Below are 25,399 nucleotides of genomic sequence, written 5' to 3'. Positions count from 1 at the left end.
TATTATTACTATTATAATTTTCATAACAATTATTAAAATAAAAACATATATTAAATAATATTATAATAAATTAAATATTTGGCGTACTTGTTGAGAGATCTCTTCTCTGGTTGAAAACGATCTCAAGTCTTAAAAGAGGTTGAGGTACTGTACATTTGCATTGTTTAATTATGTGAAACTTTTATTTAAATTAAATAATTTTGATATGGCAAAATTTAATTGGTTTATGTTAAAACATGCACCATAAAGATTTTCAGTTTCTCTGAATGCTTTCTTCGAAACTTGATATGTCCCTTAGACACCATATTCCTCAAAAGCATCAATCTTTCACATATCGTTCTTTCCATCTCCACCAATTTAAAATGTCCGTCATCAAGATTATAGTTTTTTTAAAACAATGTCTTCTTTTTGCCCACGTTGGGGAGTCTAGAGCATTACAGACCTATTAATCAGCCTTGGGGGTTGCACAAAAGCTTGGTTACAAAACTGGGTTTGCAAAGGGAATAGGATTGGGGGATACAAAACTGGGTTACAAAACACGCCTATTCATCTTCCGTATAATTGATCACAAACTGAGTATTGATCAAAATAGCGAATCTGGCATTGAACTAAAAACTGTTAATGGACTTGTGGAACTGAAAAATGTAGATTTTTCTTACCCTAGGCCAGAAGTTCGGATCCTCCTTGAATGTGCCTACTCTTGTAAGAGCATTGTTGTCTCCCCGTTGAGAGATTCTATGACCCAACTTTAGGTAAACTTTCAAAATTAGAGTTTCAAAAAAAGGTAAACTTTCAAAATCAGACTTTCAAAAAAAAAAGTCATGTTAACTTCCATATTCAATCTTCAACATATGAAAAACAATAAAATGGAAAGATGGGGAAGTGGCCCGTTTGAGGTTCTGAAGAACTCGGTCAATAAATGAAGACCAATGTCACTAGATGAAACCTTAATTTAAATGCATAATGGTACTTTGACAACATTTTGTTGACAACATTTTAACATCATCTACATGTCATTTTGTGATTAGTCTAAAATTACTCCACAATCAATGATAATAATCATAAACACTAATATGGACAAATCACAGAATGATACGTAAAAAGTGTTAAAATGTTGTCAAAAAAATGTTATCAAAGTATCATTATCCAATTTAAATGACACTCTTCATACTCTTGCAAAACCCAAATTGCACAACTACAAAATCTCTATTCAACTCCAACTTCGACCATCTTTGCTTCAAAGCCACAACTAAACTTGCACGAATCCAAATTGCAAAAGCTAAACCACAAATCTTCCTCCACGAGTCCTGTTTTCTTCTCTTTCAACATCTATGATTATTGGTTTACATTTTCTATTTGTTCAACCTTTGATGTTGGGATTTATTGGTGAAGAAGAGGAAGCCAAATTTGGGAAAAATGTGTTTTTGATTAGGATTATTAGGTTAATTAGTTTTTTTAAAAGCTAATTGAGATAATTAAGGTTAAGGGAATTTAATTACATTACTTAATTAAAATTAGATATATAATTTAAAATTATCATTACAAGTCATAATTTAAATTTTTCACATAATAAAATCATCTAAATCACCACATCAACGTACTTTGACGCGTAATTGTTACGCCTTTTCAAAATTTAAGACTTGGGACCGTTTTGAACAAGATAACGCACTTGATATTCATCTTCCATCCAGTGGACTAAACCTAAATATTTTATTAATTTTATGATAAAAATAATTTAAAATTTTTGTTAAATTCAAAAATATTATTTAAAATATTAAAATAAGTTAATCATTAATTAAAAATTATATTTTAAAACAAAATTTAAAAAAATGTGTTAAATGTTTTTCAAAAACCGTTTAACATTTTTATTTTTCTTTTAATTAAATTAATAAATAACTAATTTATTTTATTATTTTATAATATATCAAATCATATTTTATTATTATTTTTTTTAATTTTACTATTTTTATTCTTAATTACATAATAATTATTAAAATAATAAAATATATTAAATTTCATAAAAAAATAAAGATTTTTTTAATTTTATAATAAAATTAATTTCAAAAGTTTGATAAATTAAAAAACAATTATATTTTAATATTATAATAAATTAATTATTATTAAAATTTAGATTAAAAAATTAAATTAAAAAATATGTTAAACAAGTTAACTTTAGAAAAATATATTAAAATATCAAAATAAATTAATTATTTATTTCAGCATAATAAAATAATACATTAATAAAAAAATATGTTAAAATAATAACAATATAAAATTTGATTTAATATATTTTAACTTATTAAAAATGTTAAAATAAAATAATTATTTATAAATTTAAAATTTAAAATAGAACATAAGAAAATATGTTAAAAGTTAACATACCTTTCAACTATTTTCGAAAATTATTTAAGTCTTCAACGATTTTTTAAAATCATTCAAGTTTTTAACGATTTTTGAAAACCGTCCAGTGAGTTCAAGTTCTGCCGTTTGAATCTTTAACATATTTTAAAAATCGTTTAGATTTTCAACCGTTTTCAAAAATTATTGAAGATTTTAAATATTTTTACAAAAATTGTTAAAAAATAAAATCATAATTCAGTTTTATGAAATCGAATTCTATACAAAAAACAAAAACAAGCACAAGATTCAATTGTCTTACTCTTAGCGGAATCTTTCCTCTCCTGTCAGCACCTCCTCTAGAATATCTTCTGCACACTCTGCTCACACTCAAAGGGTGATCATTGCAAGGATAAGGACGACCGACAACGACATAACAAGATAGGAAAATAAGAGTAAGCTAGTATAATTTAATTAACTATGTAAACAGATAACTCACATAAATCTAATATAAATCAATAAGTACATCATGCAACAATCAATCATACATTTCCAACCATAATCATACTACACTGCACACTATACTCTAACTGTCCGGACTGTATGAATTATGTGTAGCTACGACTTTTGCACTCGGGTGATGTAATAGCTGGGATACCCTCAACAGGTGTCACCCAAGGTTAGTCCGTTCCGCCCAAGTTCACCTTATGGTCTAGGACCTCCTGCCATTCCCACACATGAGTTATTCTTCTCTACGTGAGAATGAGCAATCATGAAATATCAGGATAAACGCCAGCTAAGCTTTGTCCACATTCATACTACACCATTCCAATACCATTCATGAGATATTCCTCCTTGGAATACTCTTTCATATCCATATTATAAGTATCTCATCAACCTTCACATTTCATTAGAATTATCATACCATACTTCAATACCAACATACTTCCTCATCCATCACATTTAAGTATAATCAAACTTATCAGTAAAATAACCATCATTCTTGAACACGACCGAACGGGAGAAACTCTCCCTACATACTAACATGACCGAACGGTCATTTAAGAGTAAGACTCAAGCATGAGCCGAACACAGTTTTAGGGTCGAATACTAGAACAACCGAAAACTAGAGTTAAATCGAACGTTTTTATCTTATGCCGAAGACTATCGGCTTAAAGCGAACACTATGAGACTGGTGGAGACCGAACAGTTTCTCACTTCCTGAAGGATAGGACCGAATGGTTCATAACAGATAAGATTGAAGGAGTGACCATACACTATTTAGGACCGACCACTAAGAGAGACCTCATTAACAGGTAAGGCCCATCAGAGGCCGAACGTAGTTAAGACCGAACATCAATACCAAACCGAGTACTAGAGCAAGACCGAACACTTAGTGTAAAATCGAGCAGTCTTTCACTTATTCTCATAATGGGACCGAACGGTCCATACTGGGTAAGACTCATCAGAAGCTGAACACTACAACCTTTGGCCGAACCCTATTGAGTTTGGTCGAACATTAAATACTTAAAGTAATTACATAACGGAATATATTATAAAACTAAGCGCTTAGTTCGAAATCGAGCACTACTAAAACCGAGCACTGGTACAAAACAAGCACTACCGAGACCGAGCGCTAATATAGGACAAGCACTACTGAGACCGAGCGCTAGTACAGGACAAGCACTACTGAGACCGAGCGCTAGTACAGGACAAGCACTACCGAGACCGAGCACTAGTAAATGACAAGCACTTCCGAGATTGAACACTACTAAGGCCGAACGGTCATGAACTGGGAGGACTCCAAAGAGACCGAACCCAATTAATAACAGAGCGCAGAACAAGGTCGATCGTCCAAATCAGCGCATGACTGAGCAGTCAACAGCGAACCCACAGTTTTTTGTATAATTCTGCAGAAACTTCTGCAGAATTATAAACACATCAAATTTTACCAAAACTAAACATTTTTCCAAACTTTAATCTTCCAAACATGAATCATACACATCTCTACACTAAACTAAGAATACATAAACCTTTCTAACATCAGCTAGAGAGTTTCATCTCAGATTTGAGAGTCAATTCTGCAGAATCATCAACTCAAGGACCGAAAATCAGATTTCCTACTTGATGTACAGTTTTAAGTAACTCAAGAGTTCTAACAAGTCTTATACCACTTACCCAGATTCTCTATACCGACCACACTCATAACGAACATAATTTCTCCAATTTCACTATCCCACTTCTTCACAATTCACTCGGCCATGAACCAGAAACTTAACATAAATACAATCAACATGAACACAACCATTTAACCGTCCACACCCACTCAACCGAATACAATTCATTAAATTTTTACATTCATACAGAATCGACCAAATCAATTTCATACAACATAGACTATTCAATCACCATAGAATCCAATTTCTTACACATACAAAATCATTAAACAACATTCACATACACCGTAAATTCATCAATTAAATTAACTAGCTTCCCTTACCTCGAATCCAAGAGACCACTTTTATACGTTTCAATCCAAGAACTTCTACAACAGCCACAATTTCTGGTCGGTGCAACGAAACCAATCGAAGAAACCAAAAGAGAAAAGACTTAGGAACAATGCAAGAACACATGCAAGCCGATCAATGCTTGCATGCACAGAAAACGCAGAGAATTCACAAGAAGAAGGTTCGGACCTTACCGGCTTCAAGAGAGGATTTTGATCGGTGAAAAATGAAGTCCTTTATACCTGAAGTGCTTAAGCACCAACGGATTGCTGATCAGAAGAAGAAAGAAGGAGAAAATTTAGAGAGAATATGGAGAAATATAAGAAAGAAAGTAGAGAGAAGGAGGAGAAAAGAAGAGACTTGAGTTTTTAGAGAGATATAGATTTCTGAGAAAATGAAATGAGCTATAATTTGAGAAATTCTATAAAATGCTCACTCTTTTGTTTTTGAGACATATGTCCCTTCCTTCTGAGTGTTATTTTCAGAGTTTGACAACATATCTCTTTGTAAAAATTATTAAAATAAATTTGATTTCTCCGAAACCGAAATTTAATGTCTTACAAAATTGTGATTAATTACAATATATCGTAAATTAAAAAAAAAATTGTTATATGAAAAAAATGGCTATTTGAGTTTTATCTCTCTTATCTATCGGTCTTTTGTACTTTTGGTGAAATTTAGTTTGTGAGCATTTACGTGTGTATATAATATATATATATATATATATATATATATATATATATATATATATATATATATTTGTGTTTCAATAAAAAAAACAATTGCAAATCCACCTTGGTGTAATTTTTTAACTTTTAAGTTGTATTTTTTGTATTGATGTTAGATGAATTCCAGATGTATCTCTCACTATTTATTTTATCATCCTTATTTCTCTGATACTTTTTTTTTTATGTTTAAAGAGGCTGCTATATTAGTTATTTTGCTCTTTTAATGCATAATACACTTTTCCCATTCTTTTCTGTATTTTTTTTTTCTTCCTATCAATTCTACCTGTCCATTTATCTTTTTTTAAGTTGATAAACAAGTGAGAGAAGAAATGGAACATTTAAAGTCTCTAATATCAACCGAACAATAATATTTTTTTTGTAAAAGATTATTATTTGCAATACTTAATTGTAAGTTTATTTAAAGACCTAATTCTATTAACTAAAAATGTTTCTATTTAATAGTTTGAGTAATTTGTTGCGTTAAACTGAAATTAACATTTGAGCTTTTACACATTTATAACGATAAAATACTAACAAATTTTCACAAAAAATAACACTTGTTAAGATAATGCATTTACATATATTTTTTGTTCCTGAGTCATGAAACTTAAAATTGTGTATACATAAACTCCTTCATCATAAAAAAGAAGAAAATTATTGAGACAAGTCCATCATACTATGGAGTTTAAGGATATTAAATTTAAATTACCAATGATTTCCTTTAACAATGTTGGGATCTTCATGGTTCAAGATTAAGCCCTTGGTCTGAATTTTTTTTACATTTTTCGTAAAACTAATATTTGGTTTGCTTCTATCCCACTATTTGAAATCCTAAATTTTATCGAAACACTTCTAATAGATCATACCGTAATAAATGACAATAAACACAACCAATATAGCACAATAATAACATTATCCCCAAGTGATTATCATTGGAACTTGTGCAAGTGGCAAATAATTTAGATTAAAACATTGCTAATCTATGGTTTGACTAGAAAAATTAATCTGATTTAGCACTACTTTAATAATTACATAGTCGAATTCACTACATAATGAATAAATTTAATAAACAATTAGAACCAAGTATGGCCCCCCAAGTTATAGTTTGCCAAGCCAATTTTTATAACCATCCATTCTAGAAGTTGTTTTTTATGATCAGTTACTTACACCAACACACTGAAGGAAAACTAAGTATTTGCAAATTTTCAATATCCCAAAAGGAAGAATTCCGACAGTTTCAAAATGTCGCTAAGGAATATTGTACATAGTAAATCCAGCTCAAAATAGTTCAAATTCAGTAAGAGGATTTTGAATTCAATTCAAACCCTCCCTAATTTAGATGCGAGTTCTATTTATTTTTCGTTTAATGTATGTGTTGTATCTCATTCTCAATGAGACGAGTGTCTTTGAGTAAAAGGAAGACAAGAGAATGGTTAACTGTGTTAAGCTAGAGTTTACCCAAAAAAGAATAGTCTAAAAATATGGTACGGTAGAGAAGGGGAAAGTACTTAAACTGGTAGAAGCAATTCTAAATGCTGAGGTTGTGGTCAGAGGAACAAGTCTAGCATCAAAGGTGGTATTGGAGAATTTTCAATGGAAGCAACTCATGAATTGCTTCTTAAATTGGAATATGTGATTTTTTATCCCTACCATCACACTATTGTTTAGTACTTTATGCTCATATTTGTTTCAATGAAAGAACTTTAAAAAACTCAAAGCAACTCATAATTTTATATATATATATATATATATTTTCATTTAGATTTATGGTACATAATATTTGATGGTGATGAGACAGAAGGATAAAGAGTCGTCCTTTATTCTTAAGAAACAATTGATTAGAACCACTCTGGGTGGCCAAGGGATGATGAACCAAATGGAGAGAGTGAAAGGGCAAAGAAAGTAATTAAAAAAAAAATGATTTTGGTAAAAACAATGCATCATCTCCTTACAGGAAAAAGACCTTTTGGGTTTATCTCCAGCTCTAACAAACTACATCAGGCTCCATTTCCCCATTTCTCAGGTCTTCCAACAACTTGGCTGCACTTCCCATCCTCACAAAAAGTAGCCATCAGTACACTATCTATAACCATTGGGTTTACACCCCCATATCAGACCATATTTCCTCTATTCAACCAAACCATCTTAACAGCATCACAGCATCAATTCAGTTAAATCATTTCATTTTATAGGTAGGAATTTCCTACAACAGTACTTTTCTATCTATTTATTCAATCAATCAACTTGTACACTTTCTACTACATTTTCCTTATCTCACTCATTGCCGCTCGGGTAGTGAAAATTCCTCCCACTAAATTGGTATGATTTAGCAGTAGGATTTAAAAAAAAAAAAAAAAAAAAAAACAGATTGAGGTTGCATGGTGGGTCTATCATCGATCTAATGTTCTCGAGTCTAAGTGCATTATATCCAAATCAGTCTAGCTAGCTAAATACATTATGACAGAAGGTATCCAACTGGATCAGAGTTCCCAGAACTACCGGTGGAACTTAACAGACACGCGATAAGAACCTCCACTTAACGGGGTCAACGTGAACATAATATCCCAAAACGGGAAGAAGGGAAAGGAATAGATAACCAGCTGTACATATCTAAAGATGAACAATGGTTGAAGAAAAAAATGTGTATACTCCAAAAGTTGTTGTTCAGGGTTCTTCCTTCACAAAGTAACTCTGAGGCAAGGAAAATTCTTCTTCGTGAGTAAGCAAATCAATCTCATCATCATCTGTTTTCTGAGGAAAAAAGATAAACCACTATATTTTATGAGCTCTCAAAATCCATACCACAAACCCACGTCTTATTTGAGGGGTAGCAAGATGAATGGGAAGAACCACAACTTAATGATAACATACCAGCATTTCTATGTTGTAGAATCGATCCAACAATTGAAGAACCTCCTCGGCAGAAAAGTGTCTGTCAAACTTCCTCTTTAAAAATTCCATCAGACCATAAAGGACAAAGTGGCGATGTATTCCTTCGTGAAAGCAACATGAATTGTAAGCATTAAATTTGATGAATCTTGATCCAACTAGACTTAACTATTTAACAAGGGAAAACTATATAAGGATAAAGAGCGCATCCAAGACCCACCTTGGCATAAACCTTGATAAAAATAAGAAATGCAAAGTATCAAATAACAGCTAAACAAGCAACAATTACATATAATGGGTTCATAAATGAAACTCAAGAAAGTGCAATTCAGTTATCGCTACAAATGCTTACTGTTTTTACTCGAAAGGTTAGTGCAAATACTTGACAAAAGTTTCTCAATCAATGCTAGAAAACAATTTATTTTTAACCATATTACTTGTTATATAGTGTTCAAATCTAACCAGATATCACTTACTGCAGAAACGGACAAAATTTTACATTTTCTCAATTACGAAATGTCAAAGTAAACAGTACCACCACGGAGCTTAATGCAGTATACTTGGCCTGAATTCTATTAACACAAAGCATCTTTTCTTTGCGATCCCCTTTCCAGATAATAAATGTCTTAGTAAAGGAATCATGCTCAAGATACAGAAATCACTCATTATTTAATTTAAAACTAGTATCAGTATTATTAAAAAGGATTTCATGTATATAAAAATATATTGTAAATCAACTGTCAAGCACTCCAAATATATGCATTCTATAAATAAAAACAAATATATAAGTATCTTATCCTGGAACAGCACAGAAAAGACAGTTTGAAGTTGTAATATAACTGAAATAAATTTTTATTGTTTAAAATAACGTCACGTGCTATAGATTTTTACTGAATAAAAAATAACTTATAAAAGGAGTAATAGAAAATAAGGCCATTACCCTTGATCTCATTAATCTATTACTTAGATAAACTGAAAATTGTGTAACCAAATTGCAACTTCGGCAGTTCTTGTAAAAACTATATGTACCAAAATATATCTTAATCAATTTTAGGAATCATTTATAAGGGCTTAAATAGAGAAAATAACCCTCTCCCCAAAGGAAAAAACAATTCTAACTAAAATCCCACTTACTAGGAAGTGACATAATGCCAAATTCCATGATTGGGCAGTTGGTACTATATTCCACAAACTGTAAAGTACCAACTTCTATTGGGGACACGAAAGTGTAGATATCAAACATCTACTAACGTTGCAACTTCAATTGTTTTCTTTCTAGTCAGACAACATTACTAATTATGCATTGGTATTTTTTCAGTTCAAAACAACAAATTGTATTTTACATTCACTTTCATATTTAATTAGAGAAAATAGGCTATGTACTGATAGTGTAAAGCATATTTATACTAACATTCAATTGACAAACCACCATGTATGGTAAGTTTGTTGACTTTTACAAGAACTACCTTAAAAGCCATACCAACAATGATTGGTTGGCTGACAGTGTAAAACATTTATACTGACAGTCCATAGTCATTAAACTCATTTAATTACACATAATTTTGCACCCACATTTCATTTTGGAAAAGCAAAACATTATTTTTCCTTTTCACTAATCAATACCAAAATTTTTATATCAAAATCATTCACAATCCTCAAAGAATTATGTGTGCATGTGCATGTATGCACACATGCATGTGTACTACCTTGTAGCCTCATTGGAGGGTAAATCTCAAGAGCTTCCAACAATCTCAGCTCCAATTCAACCTGTGATTGCTCCTGTCACCATAACCAGATGTCAATTCCAAACCAAATTCAAATTTCAAAGAGAGACAGAGGGACAGAGACCTTGGGTAGAGAGGAAGCAGAGGAAGGGGGAGGTTTGCAAGGAGAGTGGACGGACATGCCATCTTGTTCCTCCTCTTTGGGTTTACCAGCTCTTCCACCACTGCTCATTTGTGTCTTTATATACTGATCACAACACAGATTACATGAAGATAGGAATATCTCAGATTGAAACTGCAGGAAATGGAAATAAAAGGTTGGAACGAGAACATAATTCATAACTACAAAAAGGCAGTTGGACAGCGCCAATCATTATGACATTGCAGCCTGTGCATTCACGTAGTGTAGCAGGATAGCATGAACAAGTTATTAATATTTCAAGCTTAGTAGTTGTTAAGTTCTTAATTGTGTGGGTAACCAAAGCTAATTAATATGGCAGAATCGGCACAGCACATGTTAAACTGAGGAATATGCAATTTGTTCACTCTATTGCTTACAATCTGGCAATATGGCAGAACCGGTAGAGCACATCTTGAAATGAGGAATTTGCAATTTTTTCACTCCATTGCTTGCAATCTGGCATACATTTTTAGAATGACAAAATTGGCACACATCGTATTCGCTGTTCTATGCGTTTCACCAACTGGAATAATATTCATCACTTTTTTTATAAGTGCAGAACTCACTACAGCATCTCAAAATAAAATTGGTAGAATCCAACCCCATGTCAGTTACAATCAAAGGCAAGAAAGAAAAGTGAACCAAAATAATTGAATTGTACAAAATGTCATGCACTGTAGGATAAATTGTAACGGACACGCACAATGAACCACAGGCTCTTCCCAGTTTTGTTTGACCAGAAAGAAGAATGTATTATCTAAAATATGGGAAACTGATTCCATTGGACAAAGGGATTAACCTAACCAAAAGTATATATTATGTATTTTGCTCTAACAGTCCAAATGGGGTCAACATTTGACATGTATCAATCATTACACATATCAACAGCAAATAACCACCGCTTGTCAAGCCAGGTGGCAGTGTATAGGCATAGTTTTTGGAAGCATTATTGGTGCTAAATTTGCCATGGTGTATTACATCATTATTACAGCACAATGGTCTGTGATCGTCATTGTGAATGCGATTTCCGCCACAACGTCAAGGCTTTTGGACTGCAATTGCAATCACAACAACAACCGTATTTCTCCACAATTTTCTACAACAACAAGAATCCCAAAGAAAACGCGCACCCATAGTGGAAAACCTCACTTACAAGTGTGATCAACTTCTCAAATATCACAGTTACCCTTTATTTTGCAGAAAAGGGAATTAATTTTAAAAAAAAACAGAAAAGAAAAACAGACAGAAGAAGCAAGAAGAAGAAGAATAGCAGTAGCAGCAGGAATGAGGAGCAAGAAAAGATTAATTTGAAGGAAAAAGACTGTAACTTGAACGAAGGAGAAGGGCGTAATCTTACCAATTGATGACTGGGCTTGGCACGAAACGCTGGGTGAAGAAATTGAAGAAAGCATAAACCCTGGGAACGAGAATGAGAATGAAAAGAACAAGTTTATAGAGTAAATGAAGTGAAATATGGGTATTTCTTTGAAATTAATCTGGCTTCATTATTTAAATTAATTGAGCAAACATACAAGTGTCGTAATTAAAATCAAAACTTCAATTCCAAAATTTTCTTATTTAATATGATTTAGGACATGAAAGTATTTTTACATTCCCTAAAACATTTTATTACTTTCCGGTTTTTTTATTTTTGAGAAATTTGTTTGATTTTATTAGTAGTTAATAATGGTTGATATTAATAAACAAGTTCATTTATAATATTTTTTTGAAGCTTTCCTTCATTCGGGTGATTTTTAAAATTTTAATTTGAGAATTATGTCTTTCTACATGTGTTTATATATTTGAATTTTTTTTTTCCATAAAATATTATGCATCAAAATATTTTTCGAATTACATAATTCAAAAACCTTTTTTTAAAAAAAAAAATATTTTTATAATAATACAATTTAAAAATATTTTCGAAATTTTATGACTCATAACATTTTATTTTGAATTCATGCAGAGCATAGCATACAAAAAGGGATGTGGAGAATAATTTGGTCTTTTAACCACCTCATTAGATGCACATTAAAACTATGGAGGTGTAGAAAGAAAAGGCCTAATACTAATATATGTGTCCAATACTAATAATGTATGTGTCCAATCTTAAGCTAGATCACCCATTTTTCTCTTTATTATGGGTAGGACTCCTACCTTAGGAGGTCTTACTTCGTCCATTTCTTTTTACAAATTTTATTTTATTTTCCTTGAAATATAAAAAATGGAAAATATTTTCTTTGACACCAATGCACTACTTTAACAACTCACTTTTAAAAATATTATAACAATTGAAAAGTAAACTTTTTTGTATTTATATATATATAAAAAGATTGAATGATAAAATAATGAATACAAAGTGTGAGTAAATTTTTGTAAGATATCAATTTATCAATGTGCATAGAAAATATGTCTTCCATCATCGTTACATTGTGTAACATGAATGCTAGAAACTTCTTTAGAAAGTGGGTTCGAAGCTATTAAATCAGTTTAAAAAATTAAAAGCTAATTAAATTGAAAAGAGATCTTTTTTTATTGTTAATGTACTTGTATTTCATGTGAACTATGAATTTATGATTTTGGTAGCATACGAATCATTTTCCAAGAATCATACATAGACACACTACAAGAAAATAGAAAATTATCATCAAACAAAGTTTATCAATGAATCAAATTTATTAACAAATTATTAATGATAAAACATTTGTTAATAAATATTATTAATGAATAAAAAATTTGTCAATAATTTCTTAGAAGAAAATCATTAATAATTTAGTAACCATTTTACGGATAGATTTATAAACAAACAAACAAATTGTTGACAATAAAAATTGTATATTATTGATGAATCTATCAATCAATTTAAAAAACAATTATTACCAACATATTTAAAAAAATATCAATAATCAATAAAATTTACCAAATACAAATTTTGTTGGTAAGTAATTAAAATATTAAAATATGTTAATAAAGTTCATCAATAAATTTATTTTTATTAACAAATTTATTTCAGTAATTATACTGGTAATTAAAGTGGATCTTAAAATAAATAAAATGACGCGATGGTTAAAAAAATTTAAATTATTAATCAATTTAGTCCTTAAATTGCAATAATAAAATAAATTATCATTTATTACAAATGTTTGATTGTGTTATTTCTCCTAACTACTTTTTTTAAAAAAAAAATAAGTCTAATTGTTTTATTAATGTAAAAATGAGTAAGATAAACCAAATATCTATAAATTGTTTTAAGATTTTAAGTTGAATATAATATTATATTTTTTTATACGAGCATGTTGACGTTTACGTTTTATTTGTTTCGTATATCTCCCTTCAAAAAAGTTTAGATTTGTATACCTGACTAGGAAAATAAAAATAATTGGTAATTCATATTTTTAAACATGTATTGTCTATTTCAATACCTTTGGAGTATACATTATATAATTTGAATGAGTAAATTAATTGATGATGCAGAGTTTGAAAAAGTATTTATAAATGACAAATTTGATTAGCTGTTAGAATTTGAAGAAACAAAATTGATGGTTTAGTCTGAACTAAAATTTGAAGAATTAATTTAAGAGTGTAGAAAATAAAATAAAAAAATTGGTTATAAATATTGTAATAAGAAAGAAGGTCCCACAATTAGGGGTGGCATACCCCAGAAGAGAAAGGGAAAGGGAAATTAAGAGGCATGTCCCATACTCACGAGGTTAGTAGAGAAACAATAAAGTAAGGAGTATCTTCCTTTTCCATACCTTCACTCACTCAAACTTATTTAAGATTCTTGTCCCTCTTTGCTTTCTATACCTTTTCAAATATCTTTTCATTTCATTTTTCTATTCATTGCATTCAATTCTCTCCCTCAATCACACATGCATGTTGCCTCCTAATACTTTCCCTTACATCCATTCTTCAACTACACTACTTTCACTTTCCAACCATACTCAAATAATATCAAATACTTCACCACAATTCTAATAAACTTTACATTCATTCTATCAAAAAACAAAATAATAGTTCTTTACATTAAATTCAGAATTCATTCGTTTCATTGCACCTACAAATATATTTAAGTTATTTTATTTTGAGAAAAATCTAGGATATAAAAACAAAAACCATTTGAGTTTCTTATAATATTAAAAATGAAAAAAATATATTTTCACTTAGATTTTTTTGTAACTTTCTTACACAAGTGTTATTATTTTCCTTATTTATTATTTATTTGTTATTTTGCTAACATATTTAATAAAAAAATGACATGTATATTATATTAAAATGTTATTAAATAAATTTATATTAACATATATTTTTTCACTGATTTATTATTTATTTGTTATTGTGCTGATATATTCTATATTTAATAAAAAAAATATGACATGTATAATATTAAATCAAAATATTATTAAAAAAATCTGTATTAACATATTATTTTTCGTTAAAAATTATGTTATGTATTCTATATCACTCTTAATAATAAAGAAACTTCAAAAATATACATTTTTATTCTTTTAACTTAATCGGATAGAAACTCACTTTAAGAAACAACCTTTTACGATGAAGTAACAATTTTTTTTGTAGAACATGAACCTTTTTAAGAAGAAGAAACTAAAACGGTTACTTTATCATTTAAGAAAAGCAATAATTCTTAAACAACTACATAAAGGAATTGGCAGTAAATTAACCTTAAAGACTATACACAGAAGTAGTTGATTTATTCGTGTTGAATAAATTTTGAATGAAGAAAAATAATTGAATGACATTGAAGTGGTTATACCTTATAGTAGATAAGGATATAATAGATAAAGGATAGGGTTGAATTAAAGACTTCACAAGACACATATGAATGTTCATATACATTACTTTCACCCATATATTCCATTTCCCTCTCTTTTCTACAATATTCCCTGTACTCACAATAATATATATAAAACAAACAAACAACAGTTTTTAAATTATATTAACAAATTTTCAATTTGAAAAGTTACGTACACTGGAATGTTTCTTCAATTTTAGTCTTCTTCCTCGGATTGCTTTCTGTTAAATACTAAACAAAGATGATGTTTTTTATATATTGTGTTTATTTAAGAAGAGAGACGATACACGTACACCGATATTGATGCCCTTTTCCTTCTGCAAAGTTCTCTTCTTCAATTCTTCTACGCCCATCCAAGCAAAACACAAGCCATCATTTGTCAAAAACAAAAGAAAACAACATCAAATGATGTCTGGTTGGATGCAAGAGACAGAAGAACAAAACTCTGCTTCATGGTCAAACCCAAACGCCAACGAGCTAAGCTGCTTCTACAAACCCATCTCCGACATCCATGAAGACTGGCACGTGCCCAACAGCACCACCCAGATTCACTCACATGTTACAGACACGGCTTTCTCCACCAACTTCGCTCATAACATGTTACTCCATCAACACCAACCATTACACGCTTTCTCTTCTTCCACCAGCCTTGACCTATCTCAAGGGCACAACTTCTTCACCCCCAAACCCTTCTTTTACCCGTTGGACCACGCCTTTCGAGCGGGTTCCGATGTGGGGTTTCTTGATCCTCATGCTTTGAACAAGGTTCATCATGGTGGTGTCTTCTCCAGCTCAAATGATAATAACCAGTTCGCCCTTCCAAATTTAGCAACCCTGTGTGCAATGCCTCCCCAACAAGACGGTGTTGGATTTCCCGGATTCAAGAATATCGTTGACTCTGATCATGTGGAGGGTTCAAGAAAGGCCTTGCTTCTGAGCACGTCCAACGTACTGAAACCCCTTGAATCGTTCCCTCCATCAGGTGTGCAACCAACACTTTTTCAGAAGCGAGCAGCACTAAGGAAAAGCATGGAAGATAACTGCAAAGGCAAGAGTAAAGGGAATGGCGATAGTAGCAAGAGGAAGACTTGTAATAATGGAGAGGATGAAGGGTCCGGGTTGAATCTTGATTCTGATGAGAGTGGTGAGATGGAAGAGAGTGGAAGGAACGGCGGAAACAGCTCGAATGCGAATAGCACCGTCACTGGCGGCGTGGATCAAAAGGGCAAGAAGAAGACAGGGATACCTGCGAAGAATTTGATGGCCGAACGCCGGCGAAGAAAGAAGCTCAATGACAGACTCTACATGCTGAGATCAGTTGTTCCCAATATCAGCAAAGTAAGACTTAATTTTCTTTAGCACCAAACTTGCTGCATTTATCCAATTACGTTCGGTTTTGTTTTTCATGTCAGACTTTTACTTCAATACAATCTTGTCTAATTAAAGATAGACACCATATGCAGAAACTTCAATTCCAAACATTGTAGCACAGCACTAGTTAAAAACACACAGAAAATAAGAAAAAAACATGTAAGTTTCATGATGATATGGAATGATTAAGCACCACTTCATTGATACTTTTTTCTTAGGAACTAGGGTTACTCAATCATGTTATAGGCTATACATGATTCATAATATCCACTAATAAATCAACAAATACATAACAAGTGATTGTGCAAGGTAGTGTTTATAGAAGAAGCTAATCAACATTTATCATGGTTCCATAGCTCTCTATGGTGGATATGATATGCATGGATTTGTTGAACTATTTGATAAGTTTGGTTTAAAACTAAGATGGACAGAGCTTCAATACTGGGGGATGCAGTAGAGTATTTGAAGGAACTTCTGCAAAGGATTGGTGACCTTCACAATGAATTGGAGTCAACAACACCAGCTGGTTCTTCATTGACTTCAAGCTTTCTTCATCCCTTGACGCCCAAATTACCAACAAGTATGCAAGAAGAACTTTCTCTCAGCTCATTGCCAAGCCCTAATGGCCAACCTGTGAGGGTAATGTATTGCTTGCCCTATTCTGGAACTTCTTCTTTTTTCCCATATATATGCTTCAACTCACATGCCTTTCTTAATTTCTGTTCCTATATTTGGGTATGAATATCATATATGTCACGACAAGAAAAAAAAAAATGAGAAGGTTAGCTCTTTCTTGTTCTTGGAAGTGCATGATTGCATGAAAAGGAGTATCTTTCTCATTTCCTTTTATATTCTTTAATCTAAAAACTAAACTAGAGAAAACGATGGAGTATATGTTTGTTTTAAGAGTTTAAATTCATCCCAAAAGTTGGAAATTTCCCAAACTTTATATATATATATATGAGTTTTAAAATGGAAATTCAAGGTAGAGTTCATTTTCAGAAAAGTAAGAACCTTGTTTATTGTTCTTTGTTGATTATTCGTGTCTTCAAAATATGTCTATTTTGATAGATTGATTTTTTTTAATATGTTTTAAAATATTAGTATTAATATATTTTGAAGTATTATACATTAGAAAAGGTCTGCAAAGATTCATCTTTACTAAAGTATCAGTTTTTAATTAGGAACGGAGAAAGTTGAATTTAGTAATGTTACTCTTAAGCCAAATTCATAAAAGCGAAGTTGTTTTAAGAATTTCTTTTCAGTTGTTAATGAGTAAAACCATTTAACATATTAAAAGTCAAAGTTTATTCCTTAATAAATAGATAGGGAAAATAATTAGCATTTGACATGATTGAGTTGATGAAAAGTAATAGAAAAGTTTTGGCGGGAAATATAGGTTGATGTTGGGTTGAGTGAAGGAGGTGTAAAGATTCAGATGTGTTGTGAGAGGAAACCTGGTCTCTTGCTGTGTACCATGAGGGCTCTCGACAACCTTGGCATAGACATCCACCAAGCTGTCATCACCTATTTCAATGGATTTGCCATGGATATTCTCCGAGCTCAGGTCAACCTTTTTCTATTCTTTAATCCTCATTATAAAATCAAACCATGTGCATCATTTCAAATGCACTCACTATTCATATCAAACTTTTTTTATACTGTTATCATAAATCATGCTTTATAGAATATTCTTATAAAATTCAACAAACAAGATGCACTAATTCTTCATATTTTATTTTATGTCTTCCCAGGAACATTCCTTGCTTTATAATTAAGGTTGAAAGTTGTATTGAGATGATATCTAGGAATAAAAAACCATGGCTATTATGAATTGATGAGTTTTTTATTATTATTATTATTCTGAGGTCTAATTTTTTTCTTCTCTCAATCAGATATGTAGCGAACGTCAAGATGTCCATCCAGAGCAAATAAAAGCAGTTCTATTAGATTCGGCTGGCTACCATGGCATGATCTAGTGGCAAGAAAGAAGCTACAGGCACTACCTTTCCAAATGGTCAATCTAGCAATCCCAGTGTTTTTTTGATGCTCAAAATTCAAGTGTACTTTACAGACTCGTCTAACTTTTTGCTCAATTGAACTAGGAGAAAATTTATTTACTAATTAAAAGCACTGCTAAATTTGGGACCTTTTTGATTGTTGAAGTTGAAACGAAATCTGATGATGGTCTTCACTAGGTGTAGGGACATTCTGAAAATGCATGTTGGTGTCAAGATTGTTTCTACGATTTCATTTTCTTCCTTGTACAATTATTAGGGACAGAAACTTTAATGCAATGTTTTCTCTCTTTTTTTCATCTTCAATTAATAATGCTGGACAATAAAAAAATGAAAAGGAGATAAAGATGAAAATTAAGGGGGGAAAAAAGAACTTTTACTAGACAAAACTGAAAATTGAATGCTTGCTTCTAAAGAGGCCCCGATTAATGGGGTCTCATGCATCTAAGCAAAGAGTAAAGGTTTGGCCAAACACAGTCCCCACTGTAGGCTACTTTTAGTGTAGATAAATAATGAATTCCCTGGGCCAATGTTTATGAGACATAAAGGACAGAACCACGGAAAATAATGAGGTCCACAACGTGGGCATACAGAGTATGTTTCTTGTTCAGAAAAGTACAACCAATTTTATAATTTTGAAAAATTATTATTGGATATTGAACTATGGTGCTTTCAAGGAATGAAGTTTTATCACGTAACCACGTTCCACATATCCCAGATAGGACCACAGCACAAGTAGCAGTGCCGTCACAAATAACCACAAATACATTTCACTAAAGAATTTTCAAATCCTCCATCAAAGATTTCCAGACCTAAGTGTCCACTTTCTTCTCTCCTGACATGACTTCGACTTCAATCCACACCGCCCGTGATATGACGGTAATGGCCGCACTCGCCAAAACACCAAGCACAAAAATAGACTAAGACTTCGAGGCAAAATTAAATTATACATCCCCAAAAGCATATCAATCAATATTTAAATATCCAGTCATTTCCACGAGTTCACAATACTGGCACAAACTACCCCACTAAAATAAGAGACAATCATATTTAAAATCAGATCACCGCCCTTGTATATGAACTTAATTACATTAATGAGTTCGGGTTCTAAGGAAGCAAAGAGTAAAACTATGTACAGGGTAGGAAATTACATACTACTATATTAGGAGTTTCTAACAGGGAAGGCATATATACTAATACTACTACTTCAACGACGAGGTCCAAAATTGGATGGATACTCCTTCATGCCATCCATATTCTGATTCCAAACACAAGCAGTCACTTTATAAAACAGTCAGGTCCAGAATTAGAATTTTCTTCTTCAGGTCATATTCTCCAACTGGGGATGGCTTTATGACAGTCACCTACTACTTTCCACTCACTCCAGTTCGGAATCTGTATCAAGACAACACATTTTATACCATCAGATTCTCCCAGTAAACTGGATTCAAAATTCATACATGGGGAACACAATAAATTATGAAGTTACCTGGAAGCTATGGAAATCAAAATCTATACGAATTATCAGGCCTCTGAAGCTGAATGATTCAGCTGACATTTATTTTCTTGTTGAGCGTCTGCACCTTCACTAGCCGATTGATTCTCTTCGTTCCTTGAACTTAAGGTACCCGGGCTCATTTTCTGAATCTCCTCTTTGGGATAGATATAAATTTTTCGTACCATAGCAACAAATTCCCTGAATTAAATAGAATTATGCAACATCACGCGTCATTTTCAAGAAAAAAAAATACACCAGTATAGAATAAACCTAAGGAGTGCAATCAGAGATTCTTACTGCCAAGGATCATCACCAACAAGCATCATATCGCCCTCATTATCAGTGTAGACAATAAGCCAATCTTTTTGGGGAGATGTTAATTCACCTCCGAATTCAAATAGCTCATCCAATTCAGCAATTAATTCATCATATGCACTGAATTTTGTGAGGTCCACCGACCTACCAAGTGCAATCCCTTTCTTGTGAACCTAAAATAAAAAAAAAAAAAAAGCATTAAACTTTTCCTGAAAAATTTGTTGATGCTTACAAGTTAAAATCAGATTAGAAAGGGGGACGTACTTTAGTGCAACTTCTAGCAGAACCACCATTAGATTTGGGTTGAACATCTTTCAGATGTGGCTGAGAAGTTTGCGTAGGCTTTTCATGGTCGTCAATCAGCACACCATCAGCCGGTTTCGATCCCCTTGAATTCTCAGACTTTGGGTCATTTTCATATGTGCGCTGTTGATGTGTGGTATGCATGTGACCAACTGGCTCGATTGCAACATTCTTTGTGATACAGAAGGGTCCAGAGCAATGGGGCTACTAAGAAGTGAGATGCCAAATAGCTTACAGTCACTGTCCTTCGGTTTTGATACCTCAGAAGGTTTCCCTGATATTGGTTTGGGTAACAGTTCTCTAGAACGAGGGCTCTCATATTGAGTTGACAGTGGTGGTGGCATCAAAAAGTTTCCGTGCGAATGATCAACTTTGTGTCCATGAAGCACAGTATAGTCACCAAATGCACTGCTAAATCTCAAATTCCCTCGAACTTGATCACCACCTTGAGCAGAGACTTTTGTATTAGAGTCCAATAGATTGAGTGATAGACTAGATGGCACTACAGGCCAAGGACTAAGAACATTATGTTTGCCTTCGCGGTCGAAAAAATGTTTTCTACTAAGGTTAGCTACAGGACCATTTTGATCAACCAACGATGGATGGGAAGCCTGATCTCCATGAACCCCAAAGCCAGAAAGCAGATCTGGATAAGTTGGTTCGTGCCTTCCCATTGACATCCAGCTCTCTGATCCATACCTTCTAGAGGTGGAAACAACATCAATCTTTTCATCGTCTGCAGCAGATGACCATGCAGACTTCTCTGCCGTATCAGATTCATTGCTTTCGGCAAAATTTACTCTCAAGGTCGATAATTCTTGACCTTGCAAGACCCTTTGGAATCCACTTGCTGGCAAAGGGTCCACACTCACTTTAGATGATGCTGTTAATCACCAACAAATATCAGGTTTTGCAAACTCAAATGTATAGCAAAGATTAAAATCTTGTATATATCAAATATCAAAAGTAACTTGTCTGTACCTTCACGGGTAAGAACAGAGGAATCAGGGGATGATGGAACCACATTAGATCGAGGCCTTTTAGGCCTGGGCATTGGTAAAGGGTTAAGAGCAGGAGGAGCGAGAGCGGGCTCTATTTTCCATTGGGAAACTCTCTCAGGACGAGGTACGTTAGAAGTTTCATCCCACCTCACCTGGAAAAACATCACATAAAGGAAACTCCATTATAACATGTCAAATTCAACAGAGAGATAACATAGTGAAAATTGACAGCCGGAATGCAACCTTAAGGCTTCTCCATTTGGAGTTAGGCCACCTTTTTTGATCAGCATCTTCTATTCCCACAATGGTACCGGTAAACCTACAAAGTAGTCATTTCAAGTCTAGTAATTTCTTTCGTTACAATTATATGTTCAATAATAATACAGCACTGATAAGTTACATAGACAATTACATCTTAATCAGGAAAACAAAAAAGCTACACATTCATACCTTTGCTCGGGAGCCTCTTCACCTTCAAACCTCATTTTGAAGCGCATCCCGATGGTGTAATTGTTTTTTAGTGATTCCATGTATTGATCATACGGAACTATAAATTCGGCTGGACTAGTCCTGTAAATAAATTGGACATTACTGTAAATGCTGCGTACGGAAACAACGAAAAGAAAATACTCAAATTCATTCATGTCCATGCGGTTGTCCAAGGAACAACAAGGTACAAACCTAGGTTTGTAATACACGGTAAACATGGTTCCAGTCAATATGGCATGCCAAGCAGTTGCAAGAACACCAAGATGCATACTGTGGCTCGAGATAACCGAGGAGGGAACGTTACCCTGCTGCCTCATTGCACGCCTAACACCAACTCGAAGTTCCCCATTCTCACCCCTGAAAGTTCCCAAATTAGTCCGTCTGCCGAGAAAGCAAACTAAACCAACTGAATCTAAAACCCTATTCATAATTAACAAACCTTAAAAATATAAACGCATCCCCAGCAACCAGCCTCTTGGAGCTGACAAAAACACTCCAACCACTTTGCAGCAAGTGTCTACGCGGTTGACCTGAAATTAAATCCACTCATTATAATAGGAAAAACAAAAAAAACGTAAGAACACGAAGTTAAAAAACAAGATCTGTAGTTAATAATTAATAATCACCCCGAAAAATATGCCTGAATCGCCACTCGTTCCCGTGCAGATCCTTGGCCACCAACTCCTGGGTAGGTGGCTGCTTTGACATGTCCTGCCAACAAACACGAAACAGGGGAAGACACCCCCAACTTCAGCACACAAAACAAACAAAGCACGTGGAAGGGTAAAATGGTAAAAAAATAGCAAACCAACCAGCGGGGGAAGGCATTCATCAGCATGTCGTCTCAACACCGAAAATCCACCGTGCGTACTCGTATCAGAAGCCGTAAGTGTCTTACAAAACGAATGGACGTGAAACCGGGGAGGCGGTGCCGGAGGACCCTCCTTCTCCACCGCATTCTCGTCTTGCTATCATCCAGATCCACAAAGAAACATAAGGACGACGGCGTTGCGGAATTACTCCATACCCAGAAACTAAAAATAAATTAATTAACTTACATTTGGCTCAGGAAGTAAGGTTACTTGGGCAAACACCTCGTCTGTGTCTGGCTCCGCCTGAAAAATTTCGCCAAAAAAGAAATAAGTACCATGTTATTTATAACTTCATCCACCAACTCAGTTCTAAAGCCGAAAAATTAACCATTGCTACCTTGAGCATGACGTTGATGACCCGACAAAGGATCTTCGGTGGTAGATCGTAAACCGGCATATGCTGTTCCGCTACCTGATTTGTCGACGCTTCCACCTAATGTGCGTGTGCGCCATAAAAACAAACACTCGTGTTCAAAACCAAATATAGAAAACACAAGTACACCAAATTTCACTGTAGAAACCAAGTCCGCTTGCGAGAGACAGCGCCAGAAGCGGAACTCCGCCGAGTAGCGCCGCATCTGAACTACCTCTCACCGAACCGGTGGAAGAACACTCACCTGCTCAATATGTCCTTGAGGAAAGTAGAACACGCGCTCTCCTTCTCTAGGCACCGTCACCAGCGGACCCGCGCACGCGTGCCATAGCTCCCTGTAAAGCGCTGTTTCCGCGTCTGAAACCAAAAACATGTCATCGTCAAGCCAAACACGACACAAGGCACGAAGTAATGGTTTCGCGGAAAAAACCACGTTACCTCTGGCGGATGATGAGGAAGAAGCATTCTGAAGCTCTCCTCCAGCGTTCCTAACATCGTTGCAGCCGTTGAAGCCACCGGAACTGTTCTCTGCTTTACCGTTCACCGAATTTCCCTTGATCGATACCTCCGACGACGCCATTTTTTTTCCGTTGAAGCTCCTCACAGATCTCTCGCACACCACATGGCAAGATCGGAGCCTCCGCTTCTCTTCACTGTTGCAGAATCTAAGCAAAAAATCCTCAAACCGTGCGAGCAAATTAACGCACACGAAGAAGAAACACGAATTCACAGAAACTTTTTTTCTCTCTCTGTGTATCTCTCTCTACCTTCGGAGCACCCTTTCAACCAATCTCTCTCTCTTTCTTTGTTTCTCTCTCTATCTCCTTCTGTCTCTCTTTTTATATTTTATTTTATATTTTATTTGTTGTCTCCGAGTTGATAAATGGCTCGCATTGCAGCACCAGAACCAGTGTCGGAAGGGGAGACTTAACCAGAGTGGTCAAAACAGCGTGCAATCATTTAAACCGCGGTCAATTCTTAACCACTATAAGCAACCGGCTTTTACCGGTTGAGCCCCGTTGGGAACCGGCTACACCAGGTGGGATTGTTTTCCCTGGCAAGGCAGCGCGATCTCCTTGACGGCTCCTGGACAGTGAAAGACGTCTGTTCTAACGGCGTTAACAGACGCGGATGAGTTATTGGACGAGGCATATAACGCCGTTTGTCTTGACGGTGGCGGGAAAGTTGCACTGTTTTTATTGGGAAATGGCGTTGTCTTGCTGTGAACGGGCAGCGATATGCATTTGCAACGAGGGTGCATTTAACACCACCCGCGCAACTTAACCATAGTTTCCCTTTTCTGTTTTTTTTTCTTTTCTTTTTTTAGCCATTTAATAAATTGGCAGTGGTATTAGCTGTTTTATTATTATTATTATTATTATTATTATTTATTTTTAGAATTGTGATAAGAAGTTTGATGCGGCAGGACGGTAGGGCACCACACAACTGTGAAGACTGAACAGCAGTTGTCGCCCCCATTTGGGTCTTTCTCATCTTTCTCTTATCCCATCCATCTTAATGGCCATTGCATTTATGCATTTTCATATCGCAATCCAAACCCTCTTTCCATCTACCATTTTTCTTTTTATCCATTTTGCGTTAACCACTCAACTTCCTTCTTTCATCTCACCATATCCAAATCTCCCACCTTCATTTTACTCATCTCCTATATTCTTTTTTATTATAATATAATATTTATTCATTTCATTTTCTCATTCAAACTAGGAAACTCCCATTAATAGAATATCCCTTTTAAATTCTCTCTTGCTTTTCTAAAATTTCTTCCTTTTACTAATTTTACCTCATTTCATTTAGTCCAGAAACTCTCTAGTCAAAAGCCCAATAAAACTTGTTCAAGTTCAACAAAGTCTACGAAGAATATCCACACATACAATTCTGTATACTCGTCACCAGCACACAGTTCAACTATTGTATTTCCTTTTTTAATACGCAACTATTTTCCATTTTTAACCATCTCACACA

General features: G+C 33.7%; 2 protein-coding genes and 1 pseudogene across 4 annotated transcripts; 1 reads left to right on the top strand and 2 right to left on the bottom strand.

Moving 5' to 3' along the window:
- Nucleotides 1-7,965: 7,965 nt before the first annotated feature.
- Nucleotides 7,966-11,871, bottom strand: LOC148195907 (uncharacterized). Of its 2 annotated transcripts, none has more exons than XM_088094143.1 (5): nucleotides 11,724-11,871; nucleotides 10,310-10,480; nucleotides 10,168-10,240; nucleotides 8,444-8,565; nucleotides 7,966-8,323 (listed from the first exon to the last, which is right to left on the bottom strand). In XM_088094143.1, the coding sequence occupies exons 2-5, from the start codon at nucleotides 10,415-10,417 to the stop codon at nucleotides 8,237-8,239; spliced, it is 390 nt and encodes a 129-aa protein (XP_087950269.1). In that variant the 5' UTR covers nucleotides 10,418-10,480; nucleotides 11,724-11,871; the 3' UTR covers nucleotides 7,966-8,236. The 2 variants fall into 2 exon arrangements, with proteins under 2 accessions (XP_087950269.1, XP_087950270.1); XM_088094144.1 differs by having other exon boundaries at nucleotides 10,310-10,432; nucleotides 11,724-11,834.
- A 3,416-nt stretch (nucleotides 11,872-15,287) lies between these two features.
- Nucleotides 15,288-19,723, top strand: LOC148195906 (transcription factor ICE1-like). The gene is made up of 4 exons (XM_088094428.1): nucleotides 15,288-16,514; nucleotides 16,971-17,186; nucleotides 17,947-18,114; nucleotides 18,443-19,723. Exons 1-4 carry the CDS (start codon nucleotides 15,480-15,482, stop codon nucleotides 18,524-18,526), a joined length of 1,503 nt encoding a protein of 500 aa, XP_087950554.1. The 5' UTR covers nucleotides 15,288-15,479; the 3' UTR covers nucleotides 18,527-19,723.
- LOC148195905 (auxin response factor 2B-like) lies at nucleotides 19,615-24,337 on the bottom strand (annotated as a pseudogene). Its single transcript, XR_015780802.1, has 15 exons — nucleotides 23,855-24,337; nucleotides 23,661-23,773; nucleotides 23,381-23,476; nucleotides 23,230-23,286; nucleotides 22,984-23,139; nucleotides 22,798-22,882; nucleotides 22,611-22,701; nucleotides 22,364-22,528; nucleotides 22,133-22,252; nucleotides 21,926-22,001; nucleotides 21,663-21,834; nucleotides 20,643-21,564; nucleotides 20,361-20,551; nucleotides 20,055-20,261; nucleotides 19,615-19,960 (listed from the first exon to the last, which is right to left on the bottom strand). The product of XR_015780802.1 is annotated as an auxin response factor 2B-like (transcript).
- Nucleotides 24,338-25,399: the final 1,062 nt, after the last annotated feature.

Source organism: Vigna umbellata, chromosome 7 (assembly GCF_029865625.1).
Source record: "Vigna umbellata cultivar VRB3 chromosome 7, Vumbellata_1.0, whole genome shotgun sequence".
Taxonomy (NCBI): domain Eukaryota; kingdom Viridiplantae; phylum Streptophyta; class Magnoliopsida; order Fabales; family Fabaceae; genus Vigna; species Vigna umbellata.
The sequence above is the reverse complement of the archived record's forward strand: the minus strand, read 5'-3'. Positions and strand labels throughout refer to the sequence as shown.